This window comes from Eubalaena glacialis, chromosome 3 (genome assembly GCF_028564815.1).
Source record: "Eubalaena glacialis isolate mEubGla1 chromosome 3, mEubGla1.1.hap2.+ XY, whole genome shotgun sequence".
Lineage (NCBI taxonomy): Eukaryota > Metazoa > Chordata > Mammalia > Artiodactyla > Balaenidae > Eubalaena > Eubalaena glacialis.
In genome coordinates, this window is record NC_083718.1 from 148,794,725 (window position 1) to 148,808,618 (window position 13,894).

Here is a 13,894-nt window from a genome sequence, read left to right on the forward strand (position 1 = left end):
CAAGTATTGATAGTTTCATCAAGGCAAGACATTTATTCTGTAACTGGTATGCACAAGGCATCGTGCAAAAATGTCAGGGTATGAAGATGACCAAGACACGGTCCTGCTCCTGAGCACCTTAGGCTCTCATGGGATAGACTCAGAGACGTGGGTGCAGTTGTGGAGGCACTGAATTTGATTCTGTGTGGAAGAAGAGATGATTTCTAAGATAGTTAAGCTTAAGAAATTATTCAAAGTTTTTGAAATTTTGAAAATGCATTTCCTAACTTATTTTCCTCCCCTGCTCCCATGCTCTTTATTCTTATCATTAGCATCTTTCTATAACTTGCCCTGTGTTGCTGATTTTATCATTGATATTCTGCTTGGATCACCAAGTGCTGAGGTAAGGATTTTTTACTTTATAAAAAGCCCCTTTGGTCCTGTTCTGCATGGGCTCTCTGGATACCTGTGACATTGTGAGGAGTATAGAAGGGATGGTGTTTAGTCCTCTCGGGGAATCAGACAAAGAGGCCGCAGAGCACTCTGAAAGCAAAGTGACCATTTGGACTGTTGCCCTCCTTTCTGTTCCATATTTCACTGAAAGTTAAGAGACTAGTGCTGTGATTAACTTGTGTTTGTTTATAACAGAATCTTACAGCCAGTGTTCAGTATCCATAGCTGGCCAAGGCAGCTAGCGTTAAGCATCAACATGTTGGTCAAAATCAAGAAAGACCAACCTCAAGCCATGAACTTTCATTAGATTTTATAATCCTCATTTTTGTACATGACCTTGAAAGTTGACTTTGAGGCACTTGCAGAAGAGATTTTTCCTTATTTTCATTTACATTAAATTATAAACCTATTGATTAGAGTACAGTACTAGAATAATTTGGGAAATTAGTTCCCAGACTACACTTGTTTTAAATTAGCCCTAGTTTATTCAATGTAAACTTTACCATTAAAGATTGAAATACTCAAACCTTACAGCATCCTTCACAGGTGGACTTTGGAGGAAAATAATTTTTTAAGCAGTCTGTAAGTGTTGGTTGATGTACTTCCTTTGCCACTAAAAATGTAATTTCAGATTCGCCGTGTTGCCTGTGATCAACTGTATACTCTTAGTCAGACAGATACTTCAGCCCATCCAGATGTGCAGAAGCCAAATCAGTTTCTCCTAGGTGTGATTCTCACTGCTCAGCTGCCTCTCTGGTCCCCAACTAGTATTATGCGAGGAGTCAATCAGAGGTACGTAAAGATGAAAAAGTTCACGTCATACAGAAAGAGAATAATGATTTGTGTACTGCTCCCCCAGAGTCCACAGCGCAGGATTGAGATGATAGACTTTCTCCTTTCCTCTTCCAACATTTGTACCCTGAAAGAGGGCATTTCAGGTTTTCTCCCCATTCAGGACAGAAGAGTTAGAAGAAAACATTACCAGGCTTTCTTCCTCTCAACCACCCCAACTCCCACCTCCACTCCTCCTGGTCCACCTACCCCAGAGAGAAAGAGGACTCACCTGGTGGTTGAGAAGCTGCATTATTCAAGCCAGATCACTGTGTAAAGGTCGCACTGCCCATGTCCACTTGTACATCACTTTCTTAGCTCAGCCTACTTCATAACTCCATGTCTAGAGGTACTAGGGTATCCTTCTAGCTTGCTTTCTTGGTTTTATACATGCCTGGGCATGGAAGAAGGCTTGAGGTCCAGGCTCAGAGAATGACTTGAGTAAATCCATTCTGCCTGCCCCATCTTGTCTCCTTAGGCAAGCCTGCATGCAGGGGTGCCCCAGTGTAGGCCCAGGCTGGGAGATCAGAGATCCCACACTGACCTCAAGTTTAAGCCAGTTTCTCTAATTCAGCTTTACCAGCGAGCCCTTGCTCTGGGGCTTAGAAGGTGCCACAGAGATTTGTGAAATCAATATGTATATGCTTTACAAATTAGAGCCCTTAGAGGGAAGAAACGTTAGAGCTACTCTAAACCCCTAACATATAAGCATCCAAACTTGGGCTTTTTTTTTTTCTAGTGTGGTGACATATACATAACAGAATGTTTAACATTTTTACCATTTTTAAATGTACAATTCAGTGGCATTAAGTGTATTTACAATTTTGTGCAACCATCTCCACCATCCATCTCCAAAACTTTTTTAGCATCCTAAACTAAAACTATGTACCCAGTAAGAAGTCATTAGATAAAAGACTGATAAAGTTGACTCCATAAAAATTAAAATTTTCTATGTGGAAAAAAAATGCCGTAGAGTCAAAAGTCAGTTAAACTGACTAAATAGGTTTATAACGTATATGACAGGTAGAAGGCCAATTTTGCTAATATATGTGAAGAGCTGTTATAAACCACAAAGACCGCTAGCCAAGTAGAAAAATGGACAAAGGAAATGAAGAGAGACCGTTCAAAGACAATCATGGAGATGATTTTTTTTTTTTTTCCAGATATGCTATTTTTTTTTTTACTGTGACAAAATATACATGACATAAAATTTAGCGTTTTAACCATTTTGGGGGTATAACTTAGTGACAATAAGTACATACACATTATTGTGCAGTCATCACCACTGTCCATTTCCAGAACTTTTTCGTCATCCCAAACTGAAACTCTGTTCCCATTAAACAGTAACTCTCCATTCATTTCCCTCCTCCCTCAAGGCACTGACAACCACCATTCTACTTTGTCTCTATGAATTTGACTATTCTAGGTACCTCGTAAAAGTGGAATCATACAATATTTGTCCTTTGTGTCTAGCTTATTTCACGTAGCGTAATATTTTCAGGGTTCATCCATGTTACAGCGTGGGTCAGGGTTTCATTTGTATTTAGACTGAATGTATGTATATATCATGCTTTGTTTATCCATTCACCCATGGATGGACATTTGGTTTCCACCTTTTAGCTAGTATGAATAATGGCGCTATGAACATGAGTATACAAATATCAATTTGAGTCCTGCTTTCAGTTTTTTGGGGTATATGCCCAGAAGTAGAAATGCTGGGTCATATGGCAATTGTATGTTTGATTTTTCTGAGGAACCACCATTCCACAGTGGCTGTACCATTTTACATTTCCATCGGCAATGTGTAAGGGTTCCATATTCTCCACACCCTTGCCAACACTTGTTTTCTGTTTGCTTTTGTTAATAACTATCCTGATGGGTGTGATGTGCACCTCAGGGTTTTGTTTTGCATTTCCCTAATGATTAGTGATTTTGAGTATCTCATTGTGCTTATTTGGCCATTTGTATATCTTCTTTGGAGAAATGTCTATTCAAGTCTTTTCCTCATTTTTTTTAAAATTTATTTTTATTTTATTTATTTTTTGGCTGTGTCGGGTCTTAGTTGCAGCATGCAGGATCTTTCGTTGTGGTGCACAGGCTTCTGTAGTTGTGGCATGCGGGTTTTCTCTCTCTAGTTGTGGCACGCATGCTCCAGAGCGTGTGGGCTCTGTAGTTCATGGCACGCGGCCTTAGTTGCCCTGTGGCATGTGGGATCTTAGTTCCCTGACCAGGGATCAAACCCGCATCCCCTGCATTGGAAGATGGATTCTTTACCACTGGACCACCAGCGAAGTCCCCCTTTTCCTCGTTTTTAAGTTAGGTTGTCTGTTTTTTGTTGTTCTTTATATATTCTGGATATTAATCCCTTATCATATACATGATTTGCAAATATTTTCTCCCATTCTGTGGGATTTCTTTCACTCTCTTGATAGTGTCCTGTGATATGCAAAAGTATTTAATTTTAATGAAGTCCAGTTTATCTGTTTTATCTTGTTGCCTGGGCTTTTGGTGTCATATCCAAGAAATCACTGACAGATCCAATGTCATGAAGTTTCTCCCCTGGTTTTTTTCAGGGTTTTATTGGTTTAGCTGTGACATTTAGGTTTTTGGTCCACTTTGAGTTGTTTTGTGTATGATGTAAAGTAAGGGTCCAACTTTATTCTTTTCCATGTGGATATACAGTTATCTCAGCACCATTTTTTTGAAGACTGTCCTTTCCCCACTGAATGGTTTTGACATTTCTGTTGAAAATCATTTGGAAAAAAAAAAAATATATATATATATAATATATTTACACACATACATAGATGCATGCATACATGTTTATTTCTGAGCTCTTTATTCCTATTCCTTGATCTATATGTCTGACTTTATGCCAGTACCTCCCTGTTTTGATTGCTGTAGCATTGTAGTAAGTTTGAGGTCAGGAAGTGTGAGTCCTCCAATTTTGTTCTTATCTCTCAGAATTGTTTTGGCTATTTGGGGGTCCCCTTGAGATTCCATATGAATTTCAGGATGGGTTTTTCTGTTTCTGTGAAAGACATCAATGATATTTTAATAGAGATTGCATTGAATCTGTAGATCATTTTGGATATTGGCATCTTAACAAGATTTAGTCTTCTGATCCATAAGCATAAGATATCTTTAGATTTATTTAAGACTTCTTTCATTTCTTTCAGCATTGTTTGTAGTTTTCACTGTACAAGTCTTTTGCTCCCTTGGTTTAGTTGATTCCTAAGTATTTTATTCCTTTTGTTGCTATTATAAGTGGAATTGTTGTCTTTCTTTTTTCATTTTCTTTGTTCATTGTTAGTATATAGAAATGAAACTGATTTTTATGTACAGATTTTGTATCTTTGTAACTTTGCTGAATTCGTTTATTCTAACAGTTTTTTTTGTGAACTCTTTAGGGTTTTCCATATATAAAATCATGTCATCTGCAAACAGATCATTTTATTTCTGTCTTTCCAATTTAGATGTCTTTTATTTCTTATTCTTGCCTAATTGCTCTGCTTAGAACTTTTAATACTATGTTAAATAGAAGTAGTGAAAGTAGGCATCCTTGTTCCTGATTGTGGGGGAAAGCTTCCAGTCTTTCACCATTGAGCATGATAGTAGCTGTGGGGCTTTCATATATGGCCTTTATTGGATTGAGGTAGTTTTCTTACTCTCCTGGTTTGTTTAGTGCTTTATCATGAAAGGGCATTAAATTTTGTCAATTTTTTTTTTCTATGTCAATTGAGGTGATCATGGGTTTTTTTCCTTCATTCTGTTAATGTAGTGTATTCATTGATTGATTTTCGTATTTTGAACCGTCCTTGCATTCCAGTTATCAGTCTCACTTGTTCAAGGTGTTAAATCCTTTAAATGTACTGTTCAGTTTGGTTTGCTGGAAGTGTACCCTCCTCTTCAGTTTTTTGGAAAGAGTTTGAGAAGGGTTGGTATTGATTCTTCTTTAAATGTTGGGTAATATTCACCAGTGAAGCCATCTGGTCCAGGGCTTTTCTTTGTTGGGAGATTTTTGATTGATTCAATCTTCTTGCTAGTGACAGCAAGGAATCACTATTTCTTCCTGATTTAGTCTTCCAGAGTGTTATGTTTCTAGGCATTTGTCCATTTCGTCTGGGTTATCCAATTTGTCTGGTGTACACTTGCTCATATACTATCTTGTAATTGGTAGTAGTGTCCTCACTCATTTCTGATTTTATTAATTTGAGTCTTCTCTCTTTTTTTCTGAGTCATTTTATTAATCTTTTCGAAGAACCAGCTTTTGCTTTTGTAGATTTTGTGTATTGTTTTCCTATTCTCTATTTATCTTCACTCTAATTCTTAATATTTTCTTCCTCTACTAGCTTTAGATTTGATTTGTTCTTCTTTTCCTAGTTCCTTAAGGTGTAAATTTAGGTTGTTGATTTGAGATCATTCTTCCTTTTTAATGTAAGCACATACAGGCATAAATTTCCCTAGTAGCACTGTTTTCAAAAGCTACATCCCATAACTTTTGATATGTTGTGTTTTCATTTTTATTTGTCACAAGATATTTTCTAATTTTCCTTGTGATTTCTTCTCCAATCTGTCCCTGACTTTTTTTTTTAATACCTATATTTTCTAATTGTAAGTTATATAATCTTCAGAATGTTTTTGAACTGAGTTATATTATCAGTTTGCAAGTCTTCATTTCAGGATTAAATGTTTGTCTCAGCCTTGATTATGTTCTCATGCACTCTCATATATGGAGGTTCCTGGCCCACATGTCTAAGTCTCAAATATTATTTTGAAGCATATAGCCTATTTTAACATTATAAATTTATAAATAACAAAGAAGTTAACATTTTTGTTTCTGAGATGAGATCATTGTGAGTGATTTATAAAACTTAAAAATTTAACTAAAACTTACAATTACAGTTTAACTAAAACTTACAGACTTGCAGTTGACCATTAAGATTTAACCTAAATTAGATAGACATTAGCTGTGTGTTTCTGGTCATGAAAACTAAGTCTTTAATGGTATAAAGCCAGAACTTCAGAGAATGGTTTTTCCCTGATAAAGGCATGTGGATTAAAAGTTATAGAAACTTCTTTTTTTGCCCTTGTACATTTTTTACTTTAGTATTCCAATTTTTCCTAGTTAAAAGTTTCCTAAAATCAGATAATCCTTTTATTAACTAGTTAGATCAGTGATTCTTCAGTTTAAATGTGTAAGCCATTTTTTAAGTAGTAAGCTGTTGTGCTTCTACTTGTTGTAAGAGATTATTTAACATAACTAACCATTAACAGTTTGATTTGTTATTAAATTCCTCTAAACTTTGGGAAAGAAACAAAGCATTAAATGACTTTTTTAACAAACACTCTCAGAGAAGCTCTTGAATGTAAAGCATTTAATTTTACACAATATTGGGTCTTTTAATTATGTGTTTTTATAATTTGAAAATTGCATTTCACAACTTTTTAATGCCCACGTTTGGTACATATTTTCCCATAATAGTAGTAGTGATGATAATTGCAGTTATCACGGGCTGATTATGTGCCCCACAGTATGCTAAATTCTTTGCATACATTTATCATTTAATCCTCACAATGGCCAAATGAGTTTGGCAGTTTTATTATCCCCACTTTTTTAATAATCATAATTCTTGGTTCATTATGTAGTCTCATCATTAGTGCATTCTTGAGCCCTTTATGTTTGTGTATATGTGTGCACGTTTATTTCTAATGCTCTAGTAAGCATTTTAGAAATCAGAAAACTGAGACAACTGAAATAAATTGTCCCTGGACACCCAGCTGTAAGTAGTGGAGCCAGGATTAAAAGTAAGGTCCGCCTGACTTCAAAACCTGTGCTCTTCACTTCTGTAATTGCAGAAAAAGCTTCATTGATCATCCTAGATAAAAGAATTTACCTTTTTCTTCTCTTATCCACTTTATTTTGCTTCTTAGCACTTATCACCAATTGACATATGTATGTATTTTTCATCTGCTGTCTGTCTCCTTTGTTCACTGTTCCCCTAAAACAGTTCCAAGCATATAGTAGGTGCTTAGTGTGTATCAGTTGATATTTGAACAAATTAATCAATGCATTATGTATGCCGTCAGTGTGTACATCATTACATAATGTGATATATTTAGTAAGTTTTCTCTCTTTACACTATTATTCTTATACTATGTCTGTATAAGTAAAATCACTAGTGTGTGTCTTGCTAAAATACTGAAGTTGAATTGATGTAAAGTAGTTATTTTATGCTTAGGAAAATTCTCTTATTCAGTTGTTTTATGAACTTACTCTTACAAGGAACATTTTTTTTAATTTTCAAATCAACCTTTTTTTTAATAACTGAAATCTGTTTTTTAGACTGTTATCCCAGTGCATGGAGTATTTTGATCTGAGGTGCCAATTATTAGATGATCTGACAAGTAAGTAGATGTCTAACTTTGATTTATGTTGGGGGAGGGGTTGGGAAGGACTAGAAAAGAAAGACAGACATTTCTAAATCTGACTTAATGTATCTCAGATATAAATAACATTAAAATTATTGTTTGAAGTTGAATTTTATTTTCTTGGAAATAGCATGTAAACCCATGTACCAGTTATCTCTTCTGCTATTATATACCCAGCCATTAATGTGTTAAAAGATTTGTTGATTTTAAAAATTGTCAAAGGCTCATATTTTAATTACACTGATACAGAACTATTAAGAAGAGTCTTTCCATTATAGTCAATTCTGACAGTTTTGAAGGTTTGAAGGAAAGAGGGAATCTCTGTTGAGATATGTAGACAGTAATAGAAGTGAGTGATAGAAGTCAGGTAATTGTTTAGTGTTAGGTGTTTGCAATATCATTGTTACAGACTCTTTTGTTAGAGTGTTTAGATTTTAATCATCTGTACCTACTCTTATATAATGCAAAGGTTTGTTGGAGCCCTCTATGCAAATTTCAGTTGTTCCAATCAAGAGTTTGTTAGTTTATTCCTTGTTCTTTACACAAAGCTTATAGGAAAGATTTGCTTCTGCCTATAGGAAATAAATAAAATGAAAGTCAGGATCAACAAAAATGTTAATTGGAAAAGAATGTCAAGACCAGGAGGGAAAAAAAAAAAATACCTTGTGTATGTGCAGGCTGAAAAGCCCCACACTGTCAGAATTAGGTTTTGAGGTGCCTGGAGGACCAAGGTAAAAAGGAAACCTCATTTGTTTGTTTGTTCTCAATACCCTAGAGGAAGAAACAGAATGGTTTCTCAAAAGAAACAGATCTTTTCCCCAGCACTCAAACCTAAAAGAAACTTCACACAAAGGTCTTCATGTAATGGGCACATAAAGACAGAGGGACTAAGAAGCCTTAGCAGCATCTCTAAGGCAGATGCCTTCCTGGGTTTCATAAGTGTCTCTCAAAAGCTGAGGACATGGTGCTCTGAGCAGGGCAGTGAAATTGGTTTTGTTGGAGCCTGAGATGATATAGTCTATGTGTCTTGATTCAGGGATAACACCGGTACTATCTAGAGAAGTGGATGGACTACATGTCCATCTAACAGCCTAGCCTAGTACTGCATTTTTCAGCTAGGCTTTCAGTGTTAAGTTGGGCAGCAGCCAGCGAAGGTTTGTTCTCTGGCTTGGACTTTGAGAGGGTATTCTGCTTTGCTGCTTGAGAACTGGACTCATGAGTTGTATGAGACACATAACATCCTCAGAATGCATGAACAAGGTATTAGTGTAGGCCTTTGCTGTGCCATTGAGCCATAAGTAAGGGGTCCAAGATCCCTTAATGGGATGTTGAGGGCAGGGAGGGAATATGTCTTGAAACAAGCAATATTTGCCGTTTTTGGAGCATTTTCTGTATGCCAGTGCCTATACTAGACACTGTATACACAGCACCCTGCAGCGTAGGTGTTAGCCCCATTTTATAAATGAGGAAACAAGGATACACAGTGTCGCCTGAAGTATCCCTTTCCACCTCACTGGGTGGGACCTTGCCTGCCTGTGGCTGCAGTGCTGTGGGAAGAGAGCATGATTACTCCTGCTCTCCTCCCTAATCCCCGCTTCCAACATGGAATCTTGTTTTCAATCCTTGTTTGGAGGGGAAAGTGAAATACTTAATACAGAAGAGTGGTTCTCTGGAGGTTGGCTCATCATCTGGAGACATGGATTCTGCTGCTGCGCTGTGGACCCCTCTCTCCCTCACAGGGCTCCCCCCTCCCTCGGCATAGGTAACACGGTGGGAGTGATGGCTCTCCTCTCACCCCTCGACCCCTTCCTTCTCTAGAAGGGTTTCTTCCCTGGGACATCTGCTAACACCACCAAACAGGAGCTTCTTCGGAACAAGGAGTGTCCCTTTCATCTTGTACCCCCAGCGTCAGCACCGCGACCTGCACAGAGGAGGCTCTCAGTACCGTTGGATTTGTGACAGAGGGAGGGAGGAAGGGAAGGAACGGACGTGTGCGAGCCTTCGTAGTCCTGTGGGCAGCTGCTGTTCATTAATGACAGTTTTTTTAAATCTGTGAAGTAGAAGATTGAGACTTGTCTCTGCTTACTTTAATTCAGGATTTTGACTCCATGAAAAGAAATCCTTCTTTCTTCAGGATGAGAGGTCGTTTTGTTTTGTTTTTCCATCTTAGCTTCAGAAATGGAGCAGTTAAGAATCAGCCCAGCTACCATGCTCGAAGATGAGATTACTTGGCTGGATAACTTTGAACCTAATCGCACAGCTGAATGTGAGACCAGTGAAGCAGATAACATCTTACTGGCAGGACACTTACGGCTCATCAAGACCCTGCTTTCACTCTGTGGGGCAGAAAAGGAAATGCTTGGTAATTATTACTTCATCTTACCATGGGACAGAGTACCTCAGTTCTCAGTTATTGCCATAGTGTTGTGTGAAATTGGGAAAATAAGATAGGTGCTAAATGTTCCATAGAAAATTGACCCTCAGACAGTAGGGTATTGTCTGGAATTTTAGTGGCTAACAAATTTAAGGTGTATTTTATCTGTGTCATTAAACCATATAGAGAATTTTATAGCATTCAAAATAGTTCGATCACATAACTTAGTAACAAATAAAAATTATAAATCAAAGTAGGTTTTTCTCTTCTCTTTTTACTGTTACATACTTTATAAAATACAGTCCATTGTATGTCTTACCTCTTTTAAGGATAATTCTTGTCTGGAGAGGCAGCCCCCAACCACCACCCCTGGATGGTGGGATACACATATAATTTGTAAAATCATATTCGGTATTATAAATTATATTCAGAAGACAAATCAAAATGTTAATTATCACTTTTATCACACAAACTGAGTTCTATAAAAATCTTCTTGGCTATTGGGGATACATAGAAAAGAGTGATTCTAAACCAGGGTGAGATGGGCACATCATTTTTACCTAAAGATTTTTAAAGTTTTTAAAACTTTTATGTGGATTCCCCTATGCCCAAAGTAAAAGTTAATTATTCACTCAAACCGTCTGCCTTGTGATGTTCTTGGCATTTGTGTTTCTAAAGTGAAAGCTTAACTCCTTTCACTCTATTGTAAGCTCATAAAGGAAGGTTCCTTCACTTGTCTATCTTTGCATCCTGTCCCGACTCTCCCACCCATCCCCACTCCTCTGCCCCACAGATCTTTGCCATGTATTATAAGTGCTCAAAAAATGAACGTCAAGTTAAATTGAATGCCTTGCCATTGGGTGGCCTCAGGTGCCTTTGCTGCTCTGATATGAAAGTGCAAGACAAGATCTTTGAATTAAAATATGTGTTCATCCTCAACATGAATATTATGCTCTATTCCAGGTTCATCACTCATTAAACCATTGTTAGATGACTTCCTTTTCCGAGCTTCTAGAATTATTTTAAATAGTCATTCTCCAGCTGGCAGTGCCGCCATCAGTCAACAGGACTTTCATCCAAAGTATGGAAAATGCACGTTGTGTTCAGTTTTGGTAAAAATTCTAATTCGAAACTTTAGTCCAAAAAAGATTTTCTTAACTTGGAGTTTGTCTTCCATCTTGTGAGTGTGTGTAGCTTGTAAGACATTATCTGCTGTATAAAGAAATGCATGTAAGGGGGCTAGGATAAAGCCTGCCTGGCACATAGTAATTGCTGAGCTGGTACTATTATTATCATCGAGATGGAAGAATAAGTAATAATGTGGTTAACTTTGTCAGTAACAAATTCCAAGAGAAACTGAGGTGGTAAGAATTGCTTCCAAAGTAAAGATAAATAGGCTCTGAGTCTTGAGGGTTTCTTTCTGCTAGGAGAAAAGCATAGGTGCTTTAGTGCATGAACCTTGTGATTTGCTGAGTATTGACTGTGTCCTTATAATTAAAACTGCTAGTGATTTATTACGGTGATAATTTTAGAGTCAAATTTTATATTAGTTTTTATGGGTAGAAATTTGAAAGATCTTTTGTAATGTTGACCCTTTGTGGGTGATGTTTGTACTCTTGGAAATAGGAAGAGGCAGCTACAAGCTGCCATCTTATTTACTCTGAATCTAACTTAACCTCATTCTTTTCTCACGAAAACCAGAGTTAATTGAGTAATCCCGAAGAAACTGAGGATTTGGTATTTAACCAGTGAAAAAAATTCCCATACAATTTCAGTGGTTATTGAAATGGGCAAGGCATAATAAGCAGTATTTTATGGAATCTTAAGAGGTATCTTACCACGTATGAATATTTCTCTATCTAGAGATTCCTTATTAGCAAAATCTGTTTTAGGTAATAAACCTTCATTAAAACTCTTGGGGTGTCCCTCACACTGTCACTCCCATCCTTACCTCTGCCCTAGTCTTGTTCTGGAAGATTTGGTGCTAGCTCTGCGGGAGTCTTTTATTGAAGCAGTAGAAACACATGAGTATTTCAGTTTTCATTGAACAGAGAAAATAAATTTTCAGCAGTTTTACTGAAATTTTTTTCATGAATTCTTCCATTTGTAATTATTAAAAGTAATACATCCATCAACGAGGAGTTGTGTTTTTTTTAATCATATACAGTGCCTTGAATAGAAAAGGAAACATTTTGTTTCATCCAGTGTACTGAATGGTGTTCATTTATCACAGTGACTCCCAGCCTTTTCCCACCCAAACACGGAAGCCAGAAAGAGATTTAAAATACACAGAAACTCTTTTCACAAGTAATGCTATTCTTATATCACACCAACAAAAGAACTTCTTGATGTTTAACCTGTATATATGGTACCTTCTATTCATTCTTTACCTGTCCTTTGCAACCCAGAAATGCAGGTAAGAAGCAAAGGACAGCGCCAGCTCCATGGCTCTTGTCCTCAGTGCCTGATGCAGTTCTGATCTCCATGCCCTTCAACCCCCTCTTGAACACATCTCCCACACTCCACTCCATAAGTGTTTCTCTCAAAGGTTGGATGTCCTCTTTTCTGTGTATCCTTCCTAACCTGTGATCTCCTAACAAATGCAAGGTTGGCTTAGGTGACTGTGAGAAATTACTGTCCACCCCCTAAATGATTTCTACTAAAGGTGAGCAGTAAAGAAGCCTTTGGTTTCCTGCAGAATACTTGCTAGTTATCTCTCATTGTCACTTTAAGTAAATTGACTTGGCAAACTATTTCTGTCTCCACATTTTCAGGAAAATAGAAAGTTGATTAGTGTCCTTGAAGAATTTTTTATCTGCAGGTGCATAGCAAATGTTTATGGGCATTTATTCTGATTTGTATAGCTTTCTGCCATGTAGATATTTGAATTTCAGGGCAGTATCTACAAAAACCTTTCTTTCTACCTACTTTAATTGAAAGATAGTTATTTCCATGTTGTGTTTTTGTTAAAGTTTTCAGACTCTCTATTCTCTATTCTTGCTGATCCATCCCTTAGATAATAATCTGGAGTCATAATTGAAAGATTTGCTACTTTATCATCAGGCCAAGAAGATACTTAGCTCTAAACCATAATCATCCCTCCTGTATTCATGGTCTGTTCCTTTGTTAAGTAAGCACCTCCCACTAGATTACTAGGTTGTGCCATCAGACCTGACTTAACCCTGTTTTAGGAATTGCAGCTCTTATATTTTCATTTCAAATGTTGAGTTAGTTTAATGAGTGACTTAAGTAAATTATTCACTGTTGAAATTGACTTGTGTCGTTTGTTTTTAGATGTAGTACAGTGAATAGCCGATTGGCAGCCTACGAAGTCCTTGTAATGCTGGCTGATAGCTCACCTTCAAATCTTCAAATTATTACAAAAGAACTACTTTCTATGCATCATCAACCAGATCCTGCTCTTACCAAGGAGTTTGATGTAAGTTTTCTAGACCTCAATGCACTTAATTTTTTTAGAGTGCTCTCTTAAACATAGTATTTTAAAACTATGTTTGCATTATCCTAGTCACAAAGAAAGTCAGTGTTATTCTTTTGCTTATCAGATTCACGTACTCAAATCAACTATAATCTATAGTGTATTATACTAATACACAGTAATATATTACTAAATGGTACCCTTTTGATTAAAAAAGAAGAGAGATTTTCAAGTCAGTTGATAATTACTCTCAGTAAAAAGTAGCATTTCAATCTATTTCTTGAGGAACTATGCATGGCACAGTGCCAGGCACTAGAGTTACAAATTCCAGAAACCATTGGTTCTGTCACAGTATAGTCTATGTTCACTTAAATTCAACTAAGATTTAT

At 36.8% G+C, this 13,894-nt stretch overlaps 1 protein-coding gene across 5 annotated transcripts in view; it reads left to right on the plus strand.

Moving 5' to 3' along the window:
- USP24 (ubiquitin specific peptidase 24) overlaps nucleotides 1–13,894 on the plus strand; it is a 146,493-nt gene that overhangs the window by 96,293 nt on the left and 36,306 nt on the right. For all 5 annotated transcript variants that reach the window (XM_061184164.1, XM_061184167.1, XM_061184166.1 and 2 more), the window contains 6 exons: nucleotides 312–382; nucleotides 1,064–1,224; nucleotides 7,610–7,671; nucleotides 9,866–10,057; nucleotides 11,033–11,150; nucleotides 13,364–13,508. In XM_061184164.1, coding sequence (XP_061040147.1) covers nucleotides 312–382; nucleotides 1,064–1,224; nucleotides 7,610–7,671; nucleotides 9,866–10,057; nucleotides 11,033–11,150; nucleotides 13,364–13,508 — 749 coding nt within the window. The remainder of the gene's footprint in view (nucleotides 1–311; nucleotides 383–1,063; nucleotides 1,225–7,609; nucleotides 7,672–9,865; nucleotides 10,058–11,032; nucleotides 11,151–13,363; nucleotides 13,509–13,894) is intronic.